Below are 23,422 nucleotides of genomic sequence, written 5' to 3'. Positions count from 1 at the left end.
TGGCAAAGAATTATGCTGCACACAGACAACACTGTGTGCACATTTCTTTGCATTCTATTGACAGAACTCAGCATAATTATTCACATATTTGCTTAACCTCTTAAACCCTAGAGTCCCCTAAATTTGGGGACTTGCCCTGTTTTGGAACATTTGAACACTCATAACTAACCAATGCTGACACCAACATACACTTATTATACATCAAAATGTCAAACAAAGTCTCTACAAAAGTATCCACTTCAATCACATATCAACTAACCATAGCTGAAACGCCAAGCAAATAAAGACATAAATCGGAATTCATTTTTTTGATCATAGGGCAAGAGGCAGGGTATACCCTAAACAGGACACCAGTCTACCACAGGGCCACATACAAACACAGGCCTACAGTCAGTTTAAAGTTTCTAGTTCACCTAATCTGTATGTCTGTGGAAGTGGGAGGAGGTCAGAACACCCACATTTTGTTATGTTACAGCCTTATTCCAAAATGGATAAAATAAATTTTTTCCCCTCCCTCAAAATTCAACACACACAATACCCCATAATGACAATGTGAAAAAAGTTTTTTTTGTTTGTTTTTTAGATTTTTGCAGATTGATTTGGAAAGGCCTACATACAGTGGGGTGAAAAGTATTTATTCAGTCCCTGATTGTGCAAGTTCTCCTACTTAGAAAGATGAGAGAGGTCTGTAATTTTCATCATAGGTACACTCCAACTATGAGAGACAAAATGAGAAAAAAAAATCTAGGAAATCACATTGTAGGATTTTTAAAGAATTTCTTTGTAAACTGTGGTGGAAAATAAGTATTTGGTCACCCACAAACAAGCAAGATTTCTGACTCTCACAGACCTGTAACTTCTTCTTTATGACATTCTTCTGTCCTCCACCTGTTACCTGTATTATAATGGCATCTGTTGGAACTCGTTATCTGTATAAAAGACACCTATCCACAGCCTCAAACAGTCAGACTTCAAACTCAACCATGGCCAAGACCAAAGAGCTGCTGAAGGACACCAGGAAGAACATTGTAGATGTGCACCAGGCTGGAAAGAATTAATCTACAATAGTCAAGCAGGTTGGTGTGAATAAATCAACTGTCGGAGCAATTGTAAGAAAATGGAAGACATACAAGACCATTGATAATCTCCCTTGATCTGGGGCTCCACGAAAGATGTCATCCCATGGGGTCAAAAGATCATGAGAACGGTGAACAAAAATTCCAGAACTACAGGGAGGGACCTGATGAATGACCTGCAGAGAGCTGGGACCAAAGTAACAAAAGCTACACACTACACAGAGAGGGACTCAAATCCTGCAGTACCAGGCGTGTCCCCCTGCTTAAGTCAGTACGTGTCTAGGCCTGTCTGAAGTTTGCCAGAGAGCATATGGATGATCCAGAAGAGGATTGGGAGAATATCATGTTGTCAGATGAAATCAAAATAGAACTTTTTAGTAAAAACTCAACTCGTCGTGTTTGGAGGAAGAAGAATGCTGAGTTGCATTCCAAGAACACCATATCTACACCATATCTACTGTGAAGCATGGGGGTGGAAACATCATGCTTTGGGGCTGTTTTTCTGCAAAGGGGACAGGATGACTGATCCGTGTTAAGGGAACAATGAACGGGGCCATGTATCGTGAGATTTTAAGCCAAAACGTCCTTCCTTCAGTGAGAGTATTGAAGATGCAACGTAGCTGGTTCTTCCAGCATGACAATGATCCCAAACACACCACTCGGGCAACAAAGGAGTGGCTCTGTTAAAAAGCATTTCAAGGTCCTGGAGTGGCTGAGCCAGTCTCCAGACCTCAACCCCATAGAAAATTTGTGGAGGGAATTGAAAGTCCGTGTTGCCCAGTGACAGCCCCAAAACATCACAGCTCTAGAGGAGATCTGCACTGAGGAATGGGCCAAAATACCAGCTACAGTGTGTGCAAACCTGATGAAGACTTACAGGAAACGTTTGACCTCTGTCATTGCCAACAAAGATTATTTTACAAAGTATTGAGCTGGACTTTTGCTATTGACCAAATACTTATTTTCCACCATAATTTACAAATAAATTATTTAAAAATCCTACAATTTGATTTCCTGGATTTTTTTTTCTCATTTTGTCTCTCACAGTTGAAGTGTACCTATGATGAAAATTACAGACCTCTCTCATCTTTCTAAGTAGGAGAACTTGCACAATCAGGGGCTGACTAAATACTTTTTTACCCCACTGTATATCTACATATAAGGTTCCACAGTTGACAGTGCATGTCAGAGCACAAACCAAGCATGAAGTCAAAGGAATTGTCTGCAGACCTCCGAGACAGGATTGTCTCGAGTCACAAATCTGGGAAAGGGTACAGAAAACTTTCTGCTGCTTTGAAGGTCCCAATGGTCAATCTGTCAGAGGTCCAGCATTCCTCTGTGGAGAGAGGAGAACCTTCCAGAAGGACAACCATCTCTGCAGCAATCCACCAATCAGGCCTGTATGGTAGAGTGTCCAGACAGAAGCCACTCCTTAATAATAGGCACATGGTAGCCCACCTGGAGTTTGCCAAAAGGCACCTGAAGGACTCTCAGACCATGAGAAACAAAATTCTCTGGTCAAATGAGACAAAGCTTGAACTCTTTGGTGTGAATGCCAGGTGTCATGTTTACAGGAAACCAAGCACCATCCCTACAGTGAAGCATGGTTGTGGCAGCATCATGCTGTGGGGATGTTTATCATTCACAAGAACTGGGAGACTTGTCAGGATTGAGGGAAAGATGAATGCAGCAATGTACAGAGACATCCTGGATGAAAACCTGCTCCAGAGTACTGTTGACCTCAGACTGGGGCAACGATTCATCTTTCAACAGGAGACACTAAGCACACAGTCAAGATATCAAAGGAGTGGCTTCAGGACAACTCTGTGAATGTCCTTGAGTGGCCCAGCCAGAGAGCAGACCTGAGTCAGATTGAACATCTCCGGAGAGATCTCAAAATGGCTGTGCACTGACGCTACCCACCCAACCTGATGGTTGGACATTGCATTCTCTATACATTACTGCATTCATCTTTCCCTCAATCCTGACTAGTCTCTCAGTTCCTGCTGCTGAAAAACATCCCCACATCATGATGCTGCCACCACCTTGCTTCACTGTATGGATGGTGCCTGGTTTCGGGGAAACATGATATCTGGTATTCACACCAAAGAGTTCAATCTTTGTCTCATCAGGCCAGAGAATTTTGTTACTCATGGTCTGAGAGTCCTTCAGGTACCTTTTGGCAAACTCCAGGTTGGCGGCCATGTGACTTTTATTAAGGAGTGGCTTTTGTCTGGACACTCTACCATACAGGCCTGATTGGTGGATTGCTGCAGAGATGGTTGTCCTTCTGGAAGGTTCTCCTCTCTCCACAGAGGAATGCTCGAGCTGTGACACAGTGACCATCGGGTTCTTGGTCACCTTCCTGACTAAGGCCCTTCTCCCTGATCGCTCAGTTAACACAGGCAGCCAGCTGTAGGAAGAGCCCTGGTGGATCCAAACTTCTTCCATTTACAGATGATGGAGGCCACTGTGCTCATTGGGCCCTTCAAAGCAACAGAAAAGGTTCTGTACCCTTCTCCAGATTTGTACCTTGAAACACTCCTGTCTCAGAGGTCTGCAGACAATTCCTTTGACTTCATGCTTGGTTTGTGGAACTGTGGAATCTTACTGTATATGTAGACAGGTGTGTGTTTTTCCAAATCATGTCCGATCACCTGAATTTACTCCAAGTGGACTCCAGTTAAGCTGTAGAAACATCTCCAGGATGATCAGTGGAAACAGGATGCACCTGAGCTCAATTTTGAGCTTCATGGCAAAGGCTGTGAATACTTATATGTAAGTCATTTCTTAGGGTTTTTTTTGTTGTTGAAGAACTTTTTTCACATTATCATTATGGGGTATTCTGTGTAGAATTTTGAGGGGAAAAATGAATTTCCTCCATTTAGGAATAAGGCTGTAACATGTAAATGTAGAAAAAGTGAAGTGCTGTGAATACTTTCCAGATGCACCATAAATCATTTTAATGCTGAGTATATTGTGTCCTTGTGGAAAATGTTACCTGACTTTTCTTTTATACAGTACACAGTATGATTTCATCAAACTTGTCCATAATTTATCCTGCTGTCACTAGTGTTGTTTTACCTTCTGCCTGGTGTGGTCTGGCATGCTAGCAGAGGGTCCAAACACTGGGCCGTGGTCCTTGACCGTGAGATGCTCCAGCTTGGCCCTGAGAGCCTGCTCCTCCTCTGACACCATACGATAAGTTCCACTCTGAAAGAATAAGTAACCATATAAATTACCCCCACTGGACGTTCAGATTACTCATGGAACTGCTTATGCTGTTGTCCTTTGACACAGTTTAGAGAGTCCAAATATATGCAATATGTGGTGGATATCGCATGTTACTGATTTAGATCTTGTAGGAGTTGTTGTTTGTTCCTTTGGCTGTCCTTCATGGTCGCCACAGCGGATCCAGTACAGCTCCACATCAGGATTGGGCACAAGTTTCATACTGGATGTCCTTCCTGACACAACTCCAGTATTATCTGGAGAAACATAAACTGGCCCTGGTCTTCCCAAGACATCTTCCATCAAAGTACTAATCAGGATCTATTCTGCTCCACTTCTGAGACTTGATAGGATCCGGTGTACACAAAACAGAACGGTTGCTGATTTAGATCTTGTAGGGTAAAAGAGGTGAATTTGAACTTTTGCTTTGGAGTACCAATTACATCTACTTCAAATGTCTGTTTTTGTAGTAAATTTACTTGTAGTGTGGGGTTTGACCAAATTCAAAGGGTTTGACCAAAAAAAAAAAAAATACACACACACACACAGACACCCACACACACACACACACATATACGAGGTCTGTTAGAAAAGTATCGGACCTTTTTATTTTTTTCAAAAACTATATGGATTTGAATCACATGTGATTACATCAGACAAGCTTGAACCCTCGTGGGCATGCAAGAGTTTTTTCACCCCTGTCGGTTACGTCATTCGCCTGTGGGCTGGCTTTGAGTGAGGAGTGGTCCACCCCTCCCGTCGGAATCTCTTTGTCTGAGAAATTCCTGAGAGACTGATGCTTTGCTTGATCAAACTTTTTTCAAAAACTGTGAGGCACATCGAAGTGGACACCATTTGAGAAATTCAGCTGGTTTTCTGTGAAAATTTTAACAGCTGATGAGAGATTATGGACTGTTGCTGTCGCTTTAAGGACTGCCCACAGAGCGGGACGTCGCGACGCGCCCTGAGCCGCCGCTGTCTGCCTGTTTCGAGCTGAAAGCTTACAAATTTAAGTCTCTGTTGACCCAGGACGTCGTGACAGAACAGAGAACTTTCAGGAGAGGGGATCAGCAGTTTATCCGGACATTCCACTGTTAAAAGAGATTTTGTAATGAAAGAAAGTGCGGACGGGTCCGCGCGTCAGGACGCAGCCGGCGCCGCGCGCCGCCACAGGAGAAACACCTCTGTTGGAAGCCTTAAGGACAAGTTGGAACATGCCCAGCTGTTAAACAATTTCTCAGATACTCACTCAAGTGAAAGCCATCAAAAGCCGCCTGGTTTTTACAAATGGTTATCAACACGGAGGTGTTTTTCCTGTGCTGCCGAACCGCGCCGGCTGCGTCCCGACGCGCGGACCCGTCTGCACGTCTTTCATTAATAAAATCTCCTTTAACAGTGGAATGTCCAGATAAACTGCTGATCCCGACCTCTTCTGAAAGTTCTCTGTTCTCTCACGACGTCCTGGGTCAACAGAGGCTTAAATTTGGAAGCTTTCAGCTCGAAACAGGCAGACAGTGGTGGCTCAGGGCGCGTCGCGACGTCCTGCTCTGTGGGCAGTCCTTAAAGCGACAGCAACAGTCCATAATCTCTCATCAGCCGTTAAAATTTTCACAGAAAACCATCTGAATTTCTCGAATGGTGTCCACTTCGATGTGCCTCACAGTTTTTCAAAAAGTTTGATCAAGCAAAGCACCAGTCTCTCAGGAAGTTGTCAGACAAAGAGATTCCGACGGGAGGGGTGGACCACTCCTCACTCAAAGCCTGCCCACAGGCGAATGACGTAACCGACAGGCGTGAAAAAACTCACGCATGTGCACGAGGGTTCAAGGTTGTCTGATGTAATCGCACGTGATTCAAATCCATATAGTTTTTGAAAAAAATAAAAAGGTACGTTAGTTTTATCACAGACCTCGTGTGTATATATATATATATATATATATATATATATATATATATATATATATATATATATATATATATATATATATATATACACGAGGGCTGTCCGTAAAGTATAGGTCCTTTTTATTTTTTTCAAAAACTATATGGATTTCATTCATATGTTTTTACGTCAGACATGCTTGAACCCTCGTGCGCATGCGTGAGTTTTTCCACGCCTGTCGGTGACGTCATTCGCCTGTGAGCACTCCTTGTGGGAGGAGTCGTCTAGCCCCTCGTCGGAATTCCTTTGTCTGAGAAGTTGCTGAGAGACTGGCGCTTTGTTTGATCAAAATTTTTTCTAAACCTGTGAGACACATCGAAGTGGACATGGTTCGAAAAATTAAGCTGGTTTTCAGTGAAAATTTTAACAGCTGATGAGAGATTTTGAGGTGATTCTGTCGCTTTAAGGACTTCCCGCGGTGCGAGACGTCGTGCAGCGCTCTCAGCCGCCGTCGTCAGCCTGTTTCAAGCTTAAAACCTCCACATTTCACGCTCTATTGATCCAGGACGTCGTGAGAGAACAGAGACGTTTCAGAAGAAGTCGGTTTCAGCATTTTATCCGGATATTCCACTGTTAAAGGAGATTTTTTTAATGAAATACGTGTGGACAGGTCCGCGTGTCGGGACGCAGCCGACGCGGCGCGGCGGCACAGGAAAAACACCTCCGTGTTGATAACCATTTGTTAAAATCCAGTTGGCTTTTGATGGCTTTCAGTGGAGTGAGTATATGAGAAATTGTTTATCAGCTGGAGATGTTCCAACTTGTCCTTAAGGCTTCCAGCAGAGGTGTTTTTCCTGTGACGGAGCGTCGCGGCGGCTGCGAGCCGACGCTGCAATCCGCCCGCACGTCTTTCATTAAAAAAATCTCCTTTAACAGTGGAATATCCAGATAAAATGCTGAAACCGACTTCTTCTGAAACTTCTCTGTTCTCGCACGACGTCCTGGATCAACAGAGCCTGAAATGTGGAGGTTTTAAGCTTGAAACAGGCTGATGACGCTGCCTGAGAGCGCTGCGCGACGTCTCGCACCGTGAAAAGTCCTTAAAGCGACAGAATCACCTCAAAATCTCTCATCAGCTGTTAAAATTTTCACTGAAAACCAGCTTAATTTTTCGAACCATGTCCACTTCGATGTGTCTCACAGGTTTAGAAAAAATTTTGATCAAACAAAGCGCCAGTCTCTCAGCAACTTCTCAGACAAAGGAATTCCGACGAGGGGCTGGACGACTCCTCCCACAAGGAGTGCTCACAGGCGAATGACGTCACCGACAGGCGTGGAAAAACTCACGCATGCGCACGAGGGTTCAAGCATGTCTGACGTAAAAACATATGAATGAAATCCATATAGTTTTTGAAAAAAATAAAAAGGACCTATACTTTACGGACAGACCTCGTATATATATATATATATATATATATATATATATATATATATACAGAGATTAGAGCATGCCATAGGTATTAAATGCACTGCGCTGCGGTGGTTTGAATCATATTTATCTAATAGATTACAATTTGTTCATGTAAATGGGGAATCTTCTTCACAGACTAAGGTTAATTATGGAGTTCCACAAGGTTCTGTGCTAGGACCAATTTTATTCACTTTATACATGTTTCCGTTAGGCAGTATTATTAGACGGCATTGCTTAAATTTTCATTGTTACACAGCTGATACCCAGCTTTATCTATCCATGAAGCCAGAGGACACACACCAATTAGCTAAACTGCATGATTGTCTTACAGACATAAAGACATGGATGACCTCTAATTTCCTGCTTTTAAACTCAGATAAAACTGAAGTTATTGTACTTGGCCCCACAAATCTTAGAAACATGGTGTCTAACCAGATCCTTACTCTGGATGGCATTACCCTGACCTCTAGTAATACTGTGAGAAATCTTGGAGTCATTTTTGATCAGGATATGCCATTCAATGCGCATATTAAACAAATATGTAGGACTGCTTTTGCGCAATATCTCTAAAATTAGAAGGGTCTTGTCTCAGAGTGATGCTGAAAATCTAATTCATGCATTTATTTCCTCTAGGCTGGACTATTGTAATTCATTATTATCAGGTTGTCCTAAAAGTTCCCTGAAAAGCCTTCAGTTAATTCGAAATGCTGCAGCTAGAGTGCTAACGGGGACTAGAAGGAGAGAGCATATCTCACCCATATTGGCCTCTCTTCATTGGCTTCCTGTTAATTCTAGAATAGAATTTAAAATTCTTCTTCTTACTTATAAGGTTTTGAATAATCAGGTCCCATCTTATCTTAGGGACCTCATAGTACCATATAACCCCAATAGAGTGCTTCGCTCTCAGACTGCAGGCTTACTTGTAGTTCCTAGGGTTTGTAAGAGTAGAATGGGAGGCAGAGCCTTCAGCTTTCAGGCTCCTCTCCTGTGGAACCAGCTCCCAATTCAGATCAGGGAGACAGACACCCTCTCTACTTTTAAGATTAGGCTTAAAACTTTCCTTTTTGCGAAAGCTTATAGTTAGGGCTGGATCAGGTGACCCTGAACCATCCCTTAGTTATGCTGCTATAGACTTAGACTGCTGGGGGGTTCCCATGATGCACTGAGTGTTTCTTTCTCTTTTTGCTCTGTATGCACTACTCTGCATTTAATCATTAGTGATTGATCTCTGCTCCCCTCCACAGCATGTCTTTTTCCTAGTTCTCTCCCTCAGCCCCAACCAGTCCCAGCAGAAGACTGCCCCTGAGCCTGGTTCTGCTGGAGGTTTCTTCCTGTTAAAATGGAGTTTTTCCTTCCCACTGTTGCCAAGTGCTTGCTCAGAGGGGGTCGTTTTGACCGTTGGGGTTTTTACGTAATTATTGTATGGCTTTGCCTTACAATATAAAGTGCCTTGGGGCAACTGTTTGTTGTGATTTGACGCTATATAAATAAAATTGATTTGATTTGATTATATATATATATATATATATATATATATCACATTGTCCATTTGAGATAACCAGTCTGCTCTGTGTAAGCCTGATCCAGTCAGAGCTGAGGAGAGTGAGTCCTGGTTAGTACTTTGATGGGAGACCTTTTGGGAAGACCAGGGCCTGTTTCTGTTTCTCCAGGTAAAACTGGAGCTCTGTCAGGAAGGGCACCCGGTGTAAATCTTTTGTCAACTCCCAATCTCCCCGATCTGTGTTGGATCTGCTATGGTGACCCTGAACAAAATGGGAGCAGCCTGTCATGATTTGGGTCTGTGGGGTTTATGGTTTGTTGGTTTTTTTTCCCCTCATTTATGGTATGTGCATATTTTTGCACTGGGGTTTTATGGAGAGATTTCTCATCTGAAGCTGAGTGTTCGGCGTTTCCCTCTGGTCCTCCCTTCCTGCTTGCCACGCCCCCTTTCTGAAACCTTCCTCACCAGCCCAGTCTCATGTTTTTTTTTTCATGCTCCTGTCACGAATGGATTCAAATTTTCGTGATGGGTTTTTTTAAACTCAGTATTACTAACTCTACCCCTACCTCCAACCATAACCTAACCCTTCTCCTTTCCCTAACCATAACCACCCCGAACCCCCCGCTTCACTTTAAATTTTGTGCAGCTGAATGTATTAGAATAAATTTGTGCTCCCATGATGAACATTTTGCACTTTTCGCGACAATATCACGAACCAACAGATTAATGTATATTTTGTGCTGCTGAATCACGACATGCCGTGAGACTGGGTTGTCCTCACACACCTCTTCCTCCTGATTACATCCTCTATTTTAGCCACTGCTCTTTCTTTTCTCACTTGTGAGATTGTTGTTTCTTGTGCCTCTTTCAAGTGTTTGTCCTCAGAGTTTTCACAGTCCTGTTTTTGTTTTACCGTGTATCCACCTGTCTGCCTGTTTTTGGATCCTGCCTCTGCCTAATGTTTTGGTTACTGTTGCTGTTTTTTGACTGCCTGTTTGTGTGCCGACCCATGCCAGCCCTGATATTAAACTCTGTTAAGCTGAGACCAGAATCCTGCATTTGTGGTTGACCACTTGGTCGAGAATTTTGGAATTTCAGCCACTTTTATACATTGTTCCTCTATTTTTAGAGATGAAATAAGTTTTATACATGCCCATTAGTGCTGGTGCTTATTCTGTATGCTGTGGTGTGACGTAGATGAGAGTCTATGACTCTCCTGGATGGGACACAAGTCCATGGCAGGTTACTTCCTCAACCAGGGCTTGTACCTGTTTACAGTTGGCTCGTCTGGGACTGGGATAATACAAACTAAGTGTCTAATCCAAGATCACAGACAGACAGTACGATGCACAGACCTGGAACCCAACCCTGGTCTCCTACCACACAGAACCACTCGCTCTCACTTTTTGGTCAAGGACAGAGAAAGGAGCAATTTATAATGGAAAAACCATCACGACATTCTACCTGAAGCATTTCATTGAAATACTTTATCCATGGCTGTGTGTCTAAACACACTGAACACTTCTGTTCTCTCACTGTGGTGCTGGGACAGATACTAACTTTTCATATTAGATATTTTGGCGTACTAAAGCAGGACAAACGCACTGAATAATTTAGTTAATGCGTACCACTGAGCACACACAATGACACGGCTGTGGCACAGCTCAGTGACCTGCAGCCATTATTCATCTTATTAAATACGCATTCATACGGGAAGTCAAACGCCCACAGTGACGCCGTCCAGTCACATGTGGCTTATCGCAGCAGTAAGATTTTAAAGCTTTTTGTGCTGCTGCAAGCCACCAGTGAAATGCAGTAATGTTTTAATGAAATTCTCTCACAAGACTCCGTGGTGCTGGTTTCAAACAGCTCTAATCCACACGAGAACAAACATCCAGTTCAGTGTTCAGTAATCTCTCTCACGAGTCCAGGAAAATCGAGCATCACAGATTAGTAATTAAATCTTCAGTAGCTGCTGACGGCATCTGCAACGGGCTTTTGGGAAACGTTCAGCTGTAACTGAATTAAGTGTAACTGTCAGTGGTAATGACACTTTCACTCTGCACGCTGCTTTGTTGCTGTTTGTTCATTAAGATCACTTCAGTACACACATATGTGTTACTGAGAAAAATGATACAAATTCTACAATTCTGTCAAGAAAAGTGCACAAAATGAATATTAACCAGCATAGAAAATTAAGAGTGATGTTAGTAGATAAGCAAACTACGAGTGCAGTCGGTAGAGATATAAAACACCCTGACGGGTAACGATTTACAACTCCAGATCAGAAAATGTTTGAATGGTTTTGGAAAATGCAAATAATAATAATGATAATAAAAAACAAAATTGCAGCAGTGATTCTTACATTATACTTTCACTTCTGTTCCATCAGCATTAACCCAATGTATTTCATGTTTTGTGTGGCTAACTTCATTTCATTAGTTAATATGCATTTATGGCCTGCAACATATTCCAAAAATAAATAAAATAAAAGTTGGGGCAGTAAAACATTTACCAGTTTGTAATGTTGTCATTCCTTCACAACACTTATAGACAGTTTGGCATTGAAGATACTAAACAAATCAAATCAAATCAAATTTATTTATATAGCGCCAAATCACAACAGACAGTTGCCCCAAGGCGCTTTATACTGTAAGGCAAGGCCATATAATAATTACAGAAAAACCCCAACGGTCAAAACGACCCCCTGTGAGCAAGCACTTGGCAACAGTGGGAAGGAAAAACTCCCTTTTAACAGGAAGAAACCTCCAGCAGAATCAGGCTCAGGGAGGGGCAGTCTTCTGCTGGGACTGGTTGGGGCCGAGGGAGAGAACCAGGAAAAAGACATGCTGTGGAGGGGAGCAGAGATCAATCACTAATGATTAAATGCAGAGTGGTGCATACAGAGCAAAAAGAGAAAGAAACACTCAGTGCATCATGGGAACCCCCCAGCAGTCTAAGTCTATAGCAGCATAACTAAGGGATGGTTCAGGGTCACCCGATCCAGCCCTAACTATAAGCTTTAGCAAAAAGGAAAGTTTTAAGCCTAATCTTAAAAGTAGAGAGGGTGTCTGTCTCCCTGATCCGAATTGGGAGCTGGTTCCACAGGAGGGGAGCCTGAAAGCTGAAGGCTCTGCCTCCCATTCTACTCTTAAAAACCCTATGAACTACAAGTAAGCCTGCAGTCTGAGAGCGAAGCGCTCTATTGGGGTGATATATGGTACTATGAGGTCCCTAAGATAAGATGGGACCTGATTATTCAAAACCTTATAAGTAAGAAGAAGAATTTTAAATTCTATTCTAGAATTAACAGGAAGCCAATGAAGAGAGGCCAATATGGGTGAAATATGCTCTCTCCTTCTAGTCCCCGTCAGTACTCTAGCTGCAGCATTTGGAATTAACTGAAGGCTTTTCAGGGAACTTTTAGGACAACCTGATAATAATGAATTACAGTAGTCCAGCCTAGAGGAAATAAATGCATGAGTTTTTCAGCATCACTCTGAGACAAGACCTTTCTAATTTTAGAGATATTGCGCAAATGCAAAAAAGCAGTCCTACATATTTGTTTAATATGCGCATTGAATGGCATATCCTGATCAAAAATGACTCCAAGATTTCTCACAGTATTACTAGAGGTCAGGGTAATGCCATCCAGAGTAAGGATCTGGTTAGACACCATGTTTCTAAGATTTGTGGGGCCAAGTACAATAACTTCAGTTTTATCTGAGTTTAAAAGCAGGAAATTAGAGGTCATCCATGTCTTTATGTCTGTAAGACAATCCTGCAGTTTAGCTAATTGGTGTGTGTCCTGTTGTGTGGGCCGCTGAAGAGGAGGTACTGCTGGCCCACCACCACTAGAGGGCGCCCTGCCTGGAGTGCGGGCTCCAGGCACCGGAGGGCGCTGCCGCCTTATGGGAGCAGCCAGGATGACAGCTGTCATCCATCACTGGAGACAGCTGATCCCAATCAATAAGGAGGTATATCAGCAGGACGGCATCTCCACCTCATTTGCTGAGATATCGCCTTACCAAAGAGGTAACCATCTCAGCCTGCACACACGTGTGACATTAATTGTATTCTCGTTTGATTATCTGTAGGACAGCTGACTACTAGACAACGTTCGGATAAGTACTCACCTTCCTACATTGTTGTTGACGAGAGGTGGAGGTGGACTCTCCACCCTCCGTGTTGCTGGGTGCAGCCGCATCCACACCTGACTGTTTCTGTTTCTTGCCAGCAGTACCGGATCCGACGAGCGGAGGCAGTGGCCACCTGGGAATTCGGGACTTGGCGGCTCCAGTATTCCCGGGGTTCGGTGGCAGAGGAAATCGGGTTGGTTCCGGTTCGACTTGGACAGACGTCTCCTATCGTCGAGCCTGCCCACACGACACCATTGTAATTGGACTCCATTTCAATATTGTAATTGGTTGTATTTGTTGTGCCTGTTTCACAACAGTAAAAGCAGTGTTATTTGACTCCTCCATTGTCCGTTCATTTGCGCCCCCTGTTGTGGGTCCGTGTTCCTACACTTTCACAACAGGATATCTCGGCCAGCGTCATGGATCCCGAGGGGCGTCAACCGGCTGTTGAACGGCCAATGGAAGAACAGGACGCGCAGGCGTCCGCAGGAGGGGTAATCGGTGAGTTGCAGCGGATCCTCTCCGCTTTCACGACTCGGTTAGATTTGATGACCGAGCAGAACGTCCTCCTGAACCGCAGGGTGGAGGCTCTCGCCGCGCAGGTGGAAGCGCGCCCTCCGGGCGCCGCTGCGACTCTCCCTCCCGTAGACCCTGTGCGTAACATTGACGTTCCACTGGTCGTTCAACGACCCCTCCCACCTTCCCCGGAAGCATACATAAGCCCCCCAGAGCCGTACGGAGGCTGTGTGGAGACGTGCGCGGATTTTCTTATGCAGTGTTCGCTCGTCTTCGCAGAGCGTCCAGAGTCATGTACGCGACCGATGCTAGCAAGGTAGCTTATGTAATAAACCTGCTTCGCGGCGAGGCACGCGCTTGGGCTACAGCGCTCTGGGAGCAAAAGTCACGGCTCCTTCAGACATATGATGGGTTTGTGAGGGAGTTCAGAACCGTGTTCGATCACCCCAATAGAGGAGAAACCGCTTCAACCGTGCTACTGTCGATGAGACAGGGGCGTCGGCGCGCAGCTGCCTATGCAGTCGACTTCCGCATCGCGGCTGCCAGGTCCGGCTGGAATAGCACTGCCCTCCGCGCCGCCTTTGTAAACGGACTGTCGTTGGTTCTCAAGGAGCACCTGGTGGCTAAGGACGAACCGCGGGATTTAGACGGGCTCATCGATCTTGTCATACGATTGGACAACCAGTTAGAAGAACGTCGGCGGGAACGAGACAAAGGGCGTGGCCGGGCACGCGCCGTCCCTCTCCCTTCCGGATCCGACCGCGCTCCGCCTTCCCCACGCTCCACGGCCCCTGCGCTCCGTGGGGCCACAGCTCCCCCTACTGACGAAGCTAAAGACACGAGTAGGGCAACATTTAGGGCACCAGATGCACAGAGGAGGCAGGCCCACGGAGCTTGTTTTGTTTGTGGCTCGACAGAGCACCACGTAAGAGACTGCCCAGAGCGGTCAAACTCCAAACGCCCGCCCCTAGAGACTGGACTAGGGGTGGGTCGAGACATTCACATGGGACACACCCACATTGCTACACGACTCCCAGTCACGATCCTGTATGAGGACTCAACCCTGAAGGCCCCAGCACTGGTGGACACGGGCTCTGAGGGGAATCTGTTGGATAGCAGATGGGCTAGGGAGATAGGGCTCCCTCTGGTGGCGCTTACCTCGCCTGTACAGGTTCGGGCACTAGATGGCTCCCTTCTCCCTCCGATCACGCATAAGACACCACCTGTAACTCTGGTGGTGTCAGGGAATCACCGGGAGGTGATCGAGTTTTTTGTGACTCAGGCCACCTCCCGTGTGGTTTTAGGATTTCCCTGGATGTTGAAGCACAATCCCCGGATTGATTGGCCGTCTGGGGTAGTGGTTCAGTGGAGCGAGACCTGCCATCGGGTGTGTCTAGGTTCCTCGGTTCCTCCCGGCTCCCGAGCTAAGGAGGAGGTCAGAGTCCCGCCCAATCTGGGGGCAGTGCCGGTGGAGTACCATGACCTTGTCGATGTGTTCAGCAAGGATCTGGAGCTCACTCTTCCTCCCCACCATCCTTATGATTGTGCCATTGATTTGGTTCCGGGCAGTGAGTTCCCGTCCAGCAGGCTGTACAACCTCTCACGGCCTGAGCGCGAATCAATGGAGACCTACATCCAGGACTCGTTAGCTGCCGGGTTGATCCGGAATTCCACCTCCCCGATGGGTGCAGGTTTCTTTTTTGTGGGTAAAAAAGACGGCGGTCTTCGTCCATGCATTGATTATAGGGGGCTGAACGAGATCACGGTTCGCAATCGATACCCGTTGCCCCTGTTGGATTCAGTGTTCACGCCCCTGCATGGAGCCCAAATATTCACTAAGCTCGATCTTAGAAATGCATATCACCTGGTTCGGATCCGGAAGGGAGACGAGTGGAAGACGGCATTTAACACCCCCTTGGGGCACTTTGAGTACCTGGTCATGCCGTTCGGTCTCACAAACGCTCCCGCGACTTTCCAAGCGTTGGTTAACGATGTCTTGCGGGATTTCCTGCACCGGTTCGTCTTCGTATATCTGGACGATATTCTCATCTTTTCTCCGGATCCTGAGACCCATGTCCTGCATGTACGTCAGGTCCTGCAGCGGTTGTTGGAGAACCGGCTGTTTGTGAATGGCGAGAAGTGTGAGTTCCACCGCACGTCTTTGTCCTTCTTGGGGTTCATTATCTCCTCCAACTCCGTCGCTCCTGATCCGGCCAAGGTCGCGGCAGTGAGAGACTGGCCCCAACCCACAAGCCGTAGGAAGTTGCAACAGTTCCTAGGCTTTGCCAATTTCTACTGGAGGTTCATTAAGGGCTACAGTCAGGTAGTTAGCCCCCTGACAGCCCTGACCTCTCCAAAAGTCCCCTTCACCTGGTCGGATCGTTGCGATGCCGCGTTCAAGGAGTTGAAACGGCGCTTCTCGTCTGCACCTGTTCTGGTGCAGCCCGATCCTAGTCGCCAGTTAGTGGTTGAAGTGGACGCCTTGGACTCAGGGATAGGAGCCGTGCTGTCCCAGAGCGGGAAGACCGATAAGGTCCTTCACCCGTGTGCCTATTTTTACCGCAGGTTGACCCCAGCCGAACGGAACTATGACGTCGGCAATCGAGAGCTCCTTGCGGTGAAAGAGGCTCTTGAGGAGTGGAGACATCTGTTGGAGGGAACGTCTGTGCCATTCACGGTTTTCACTGACCACCGGAACCTGGAGTATATCAGGACCGCCAAGCGGCTGAATCCCAGGCAAGCCCGCTGGTCACTGTTCTTTGGCCGTTTTGACTTCCGGATCACCTACCGTCCCGGGACTAAAAACCAAAGATCGGATGCTTTGTCCCGGGTACATGAAGATGAGGTCAAAACGGAGTCGTCGGATCCCCCGGATCCCATCATCCCGGAGTCCGCTATCGTGGCCGCCCTCACCTGGGACGTGGAGAAGACCATCCGGGAGGCCCTGACACGAGACCCGGACCCCGGAACCGGACCGAAGAACAAACTCTACGTCCCACCAGAAGCCAGGGCTGCAGTTCTGGACTTCTGTCACGGTTCTAAGCTCTCCTGTCATCCTGGGGTGCGAAGAACCGTGGCAGTCGTCCGGCAGCGCTTCTGGTGGGCGTCCCTGGAGGCCGACGTCCGGGGTTACATCCAGGCCTGTACCACCTGCGCCAGGGGCAAGGCCGACCACCGCAAGACATCGGGATTGCTACAGCCGCTGCCCGTGCCTCATCGCCCCTGGTCTCACATCGGCCTGGATTTTGTCACGGGTCTCCCGCCGTCCCAGGGAAACACCGTCGTTCTCACGATAGTGGACCGATTCTCCAAGGCGGCCCACTTCGTGGCCCTCCCGAAGCTACCAACGGCCCAGGAGACAGCGGACCTCCTAGTCCACCACGTCGTCCGTCTGCATGGGATACCATCAGACATCGTCTCCGATCGCGGTCCCCAGTTCTCCTCGCATGTTTGGAGGAGCTTTTGCCGGGAACTGGGGGCCACGGTCAGTCTCTCGTCCGGGTATCACCCCCAGACCAACGGACAAGCAGAACGGGCCAACCAGGAGATGGAGCAGACCCTACGCTGTGTGACAGCCGCGCACCCGACGGCCTGGAGTACCCACCTGGCCTGGATCGAGTACGCCCACAACAGTCAAGTGTCGTCAGCCACCGGCCTCTCCCCTTTCGAGGTGTGCTTGGGGTATCAACCCAAGTTGTTTCCGGTGGTTGAGGGGGAGGTTGGTGTGCCCTCGGTCCAGGCCAACCTACGGAAGTGCCGTCGGGTGTGGCGTGCCGCCCGTTCTGCTTTGTTAAAGGCCCGGACGAGGGCGAAGAACCATGCAGACCGGCGGCGGGCCCCGGCTCCCACGTATCGTCCTGGGCAGGAAGTGTGGTTGTCCACCAAGGACATTCCCCTTCAAGTGGACTCCCCAAAACTGCAAGAACGATACATCGGCCCTTACAAGATACTCAAGGTCATCAATCCCGCCGCAGTGAGGCTCCAGCTTCCGGCCTCACTGTGGATTCTTCCAGTATTCCATGTGTCCAGGATTAAACCCCATCACACCTCAGCCCTCTGCACTCCGGGTCCGGCGCCACCTCCTGCCCGGATCATCGACGGAGAGCCGGCTTGGACCGTGCGCCGGCTCCTCGACGTCCGACGGATGGGCCGGGGTTTTCAGTATCTGGTGGACTGGGAGGGGTACGGCCCCGAAGAACGCTCCTGGGTGAAGAAGGGCTTCATCCTGGACCCGGCCCTCCTGGCCGACTTCTACCGTCGCCACCCTGACAAACCCGGTCGTGCGCCAGGAGGCGCCCGTTGAGGGGGGGGTCCTGTTGTGTGGGCCGCTGAAGAGGAGGTACTGCTGGCCCACCACCACTAGAGGGCGCCCTGCCTGGAGTGCGGGCTCCAGGCACCGGAGGGCGCTGCCGCCTTACGGGAGCAGCCAGGATGACAGCTGTCATCCATCACTGGAGACAGCTGATCCCAATCAATAAGGAGGTATATCAGCAGGACGGCATCTCCACCTCATTTGCCGAGATATCGCCTTACCAAAGAGGTAACCATCTCAGCCTGCACACACGTGTGACATTAATTGTATTCTCGTTTGATTATCTGTAGGACAGCTGACTACTAGACAACGTTCGGATAAGTACTCACCTTCCTACATTGTTGTTGACGAGAGGTGGAGGTGGACTCTCCACCCTCCGTGTTGCTGGGTGCAGCCGCATCCACACCTGACTGTTTCTGTTTCTTGCCAGCAGTACCGGATCCGACGAGCGGAGGCAGTGGCCACCTGGGAATTCGGGACTTGGCGGCTCCAGTATTCCCGGGGTTCGGTGGCAGAGGAAATCGGGTTGGTTCCGGTTCGACTTGGACAGACGTCTCCTATCGTCGAGCCTGCCCACACGACACCATTGTAATTGGACTCCATTTCAATATTGTAATCGGTTGTATTTGTTGTGCCTGTTTCACAACAGTAAAAGCAGTGTTATTCGACTCCTCCATTGTCCGTTCATTTGCGCCCCCTGTTGTGGGTCCGTGTTCCTACACTTTCACAACATGTCCTCTGGCTTCATGGATAGATAAAGCTGGGTATCATCTGCGTAACAATGAAAATTTAAGCAATGCTTTCTAATAATACTGCCTAAGGGAAGCATGTATAAAGTGAATAAAATTGGTCCTAGCACAGAACCTTGTGGAACTCCATAATTAACCTTAGTCTGTGAAGAAGACTCTGCATTTACATGAACAAATTGTAATCTATTAGATAAATATGATTCAAACCACCGCAGCACAGTGCCTTTAATAACTATGGCATGCTCTAATCTCTGTAATAAAATTTTATGGTCAACAGTATCAAAAGCAGCACTGAGGTCCAACAGGACAAGCACAGAGATGAGTCCACTGTCTGAGGCCATAAGAAGATCATTTGTAACCTTCACTAATGCTGTTTCTGTACTATGATGAATTCTAAAACCTGACTGAAACTCTTCAAATAGACCATTCCTCTGCAGATGATCAAACAATGAAGCGCTTCTGGTGTTATTTTGTCTCATTCTTCCTGTAAACATGTTTTAAAGTGTGTAACAATACAGGTTTATTGTCATTTCATTTTTCATTGCAAAATTCTCCATATATTCTCTACTATGGACAGACCAGGACTGCAGGAAGGCCACACCAGTACCCGTACCCTCCATGTCTTTGTAATGTGTGCAAAATCTGGTATTGCATTGTATTGTTTAAAAATGTATGGATGCCCCGGGAAAAGATGTCATCTTGAAGACAGCATATGTTGCTCTAAAATGTCAGTGTACTTTTCTGTATTAATACTGCCATCACAGAAATCTAAATTACCTTTGCCAAGGGCCCTGACACAACCCCACACTTTCTTTGGGACTTGCTGATGATAACAGCCTACATGGTCTTTCTTCTCATCTATGGTCCATAGCACATAGTGTCCATTTCTTCCAAAGGAGATCTTGAACACTGATTCATCTGAACACAATATGCATTAGTACCGTGTGGTAGTTCAACCTTGGTGCCTGCAAGCCTAGAGATATCCATGCTGCTTCTGAAAAGGTTAACAATCTTTTTTTTTTTTTTGCACAGTAATTTTTTAAGTGCCACTTGTGAATGTTGCTCCATCCTTTAGTGCTTTGCAGTGGTTCCCAAAGTAATCCCTTACCCACATGGTTATATCAGCTATTGATGAATGACAGTTCTTGATGCAGTGCCACCTGAGGGATAAGAGTTCATCTTAGGCTTGTGCACTCGCCCTTTACGCATTGAAATTCATCCAGATTCCTTGAATCTTTTAATGATATTACACACTGTAGAGGGAGAAATATGAAAATCCTTTCCAATTGTTTTTTTGAGAAACATTTTTAAGTATTTCAACAATTTTCTCACATTTATTGACAAACTGCAGAGCCTCTGCCCATCTCTGCTCCTGATAGATTCTGCCTTTTCTGGATACTGCTTTTGTACTAAATCATGATTACAATCACCTGTTGACAACACCTGTTTCAAATAATATTATTTATTTATTTGTTTGTTTGTTCATTTGTTTGTTTTAACCTCCTGATTCTGTGCTGCTCATTGTGTCATCACAAAATGTGCCTGTTCAAAGTCAAACTCAGGTCTTGCAGTAAGTTACGTGAAACTGAATTTAATTTCTGTATAAAATCTGATAACAGACACATCAATCAATCAATCAATTTTTTTATATAGCGCCAAATCACAACAAACAGTTGCCCCAAGGCGCTTTATATTGTAAGGCAAGGCCATACACATACAGGTTAACTGTTACGGCAAAAGTAAAACCATCTATACTTACAACAACAGCCATGTCTTCTGTGTCTATAAATCCACTTGGTGCAGTCTGAAAAAAGAAAAGGATTTTGTGATCAGCATGAATTCTGCCAGTTTAGCTCCTCCCAGTGGAAACAATGGTCACATTGTAGTCAACAAGTTAATCTTCCTTCTCTCTGGACTCCTGAAGCTGCTATATTTAGTGTTTGTCCATTTCCAGGTGATTTATCAGAAGATTAAAGCAGCTGTTTCATAAGGTGTGAAACTGTAGAAGGTACATGGAAACCTTTACAAGACAAATAAGAAACTCTGGAAAGGACATGGAAGACTAGAAGTCATATGGAGACTCTAGAGGGAGCACAGGAAACTAAAAGGCATGTGGGAGACTGCAGTCAATCAATTAATCAATCAATCACACAGCCCAAAAAACAACCAAAGTGGTTTCCAGTAAAACTAAAAACAGAGTGGGCATGTGGGGAAACTCTGGCCTTGATTACACCTGTTGTTTTAAACTTGTGCTGCTCTGGTATGAATCTGTGACTGATGATGCAACAAACAAAATAACTCCTTCAGAGTTGTCACAGTGTCTTGGTGGCGTCGCATCTCCTCCTCTCTCCTCTCCTCTGTGTTTTTCTATTTCTGCTCCAACCTTCAAAGTCCCTACTTCACCAGACTGTGAATTCTTCAAACTATATTTGGAATAACCATGGAATTGATCAGCTGGTCTCTGAATGCTATTGACACTATTTTTTCAACAAGGAAATCAGGGCTGGGGGACCCTGCATGCCCAGATGGAACCAACCTTGCGGTGTATGTTCTCGACACCTGGGAGAAGTGGTGCATCGCGTGCTTGGCTCCACTGTCTGTGGAGGACGTCGTTGACGACGTTGGTTTTATAGTAGGGGGGCTTGTGCTTATTGGTTTATGTGTTGCCCTGACTTACTGGAGAATTGGCAAGACGGCTGCTACCAGAACCACAACCCCTCACCTGTTCGCATGATTAATTAGGTGGGCAAGGCAGTACAATCTCAGACTGCGTTAACCCTTGAACTCAGATGCACGTTGAAAAACATCTCAGAGCAACTGTCTGCCTTGCAAAAGAAGATATCAGAGACCAGGGAATATTCATAAATTGGATTTGGTCGGTCAGAGGAGCTGTAAATGGAATTTCTGTGCTTCTCTGCTCAACCCTAAACATGGCAGGCTTATCAGTCTCTGAAGGTCAAAATGCCCCGCTTGTTTTCCTCCAGAAGGATACGGCCTTGGTAAACTATTCGGCTCCCCCTCTTATCTTTCTGCCCTGATGCTGTCATGACAACCCCAGACATTATGAAAACATGGACAGAAACTGATATAAACTTATCTGCACACCCACAAATGACGCACTACCCTGTGTCTCTGACCCTACCCCCCCCAGGCCTCCACTCTGCTGCTCCTTTCCCCCCACCGGGAGGCAGTGCGGCTCAGCTGCTGCAGCTTTCCATTTTCCCCCAAGCTCACGGCTGCACGAGGGTAAAGCTGTGGCCCCCCACACTCACATTGCCTCAATTTGGAAGACGGACTGTCTTAAGGTTTAGTGTACATAAACAATCAAATGTATATGTGCAGTGTTTTAATTGTGAGTGTGCCATTATTACGTTCAACTAGTAATAACTGTGGATTAATTGCTGCATTTTTTGTCTGAGGTAATTGGGTGTGATATGAATTGCCCTTTGGGGATCAATAAACTTGTTTGAATCTTGAATCTTCCCTCATTAGTCTCTAATCATGTTGGTTCAGTTTTTGAGGACAGCCTGCTCCTGACATACAGTGTCATATTCTTTACATTTCATATTTTATCTAAACTCTAAAGGATATGCAACACTTGACATTGAAGTTTAATTTTCTGACTGAAATAATGAAGGAATTAACACACACATGGATATCAAACAGCTCAGCAGACTGTTGTCCAAACTTTTCAAGCCTCATTTTTAAAAAGTGCATTAATAAGTACCTTCAGATTAAAGCTGACAGTCCGCTCTACTGCATGCATTCACGATTCCCTTTGAACTTGAATGTGTTTTGGTTGAAAAATACACTTTGACACTTTTTTCTGATTTCAGTTTTTCTTTTAAAATTTATTCAAATAACTATGTGAATCTGAGTACTTAAAACTGAACTCAAAGTTTGCCATATTTGGGTGTCCGTCCAGGAACCTGCTGAAAACATTTAATCATGATCATATTTCGTATCAATGTGGACAGTGCTGTCACAGTGGGAATCTAACCCCCCAATCTCTCCTGTATTATCTCTGTAATGCCGAGAGAGACAGTCATCATCAACAGACAAATGTGACATTTTGAAATCTAAGGCAGGTAGACGTTTTGTCATCACCACTGTGAGAGGTGCTAAGGTTTTAATCCCACTTCAATGAACGAGGCCTTACCTGGAGCAGACGTGTCCTTGCTGTCAGGGAGCTGCAGAACTGTCTGTGGAGCTGAGTGGACCTGAGATTTGTAACTTTGGGATTAGTGGCGTCACACCACATTAAACCACACAGATTTCTTTTGACTCCAGGGGAGGGTGTGATGGTGGTGGCGTGGCTGCTGTAATAATGAGGTAATGCTGATACACGTTTAGGTTCTTAGGCAAGGGCTGGGGGAAACGTGTGAACGGATTTGTGGGCGACTCAGGCGGCGTGACCAGTGGGTTGTTTAACTGCTGATTCCTATTTTCATATCTGGAACATGAAAACAGTTTGGTGAAAGGAGGAGGCGGAGCCTGTACTGAAACAGATTCACAGGTTAGCCGAACAATGGGAAAAAGGCCATT

At 46.1% G+C, this 23,422-nt stretch overlaps 1 protein-coding gene across 2 annotated transcripts in view; it reads right to left on the bottom strand.

The window, feature by feature from the left end:
- rlbp1b (retinaldehyde binding protein 1b) overlaps positions 1-23,153 on the bottom strand; it is a 28,409-nt gene extending 5,256 nt beyond the window's left edge. The window contains exons 1-3 of one of the 2 annotated variants that reach the window (XM_034175787.1): positions 23,037-23,153; positions 20,637-20,681; positions 4,161-4,289 (exon numbers count right to left, since the gene is read on the bottom strand). In XM_034175787.1, coding sequence (XP_034031678.1) covers positions 4,161-4,289; positions 20,637-20,681; positions 23,037-23,138 — 276 coding nt within the window. In that variant the 5' untranslated portion in view covers positions 23,139-23,153. The remainder of the gene's footprint in view (positions 1-4,160; positions 4,290-20,636; positions 20,682-23,036) is intronic. The other variant, XM_034175788.1, reaches the window with a different exon arrangement.
- Positions 23,154-23,422: the final 269 nt, after the last annotated feature.

The sequence above is a fragment of the Thalassophryne amazonica genome, chromosome 8 (genome assembly GCF_902500255.1).
Source record: "Thalassophryne amazonica chromosome 8, fThaAma1.1, whole genome shotgun sequence".
Lineage (NCBI taxonomy): Eukaryota > Metazoa > Chordata > Actinopteri > Batrachoidiformes > Batrachoididae > Thalassophryne > Thalassophryne amazonica.
This window is presented reverse-complemented; position numbering and strand designations above follow the sequence as displayed.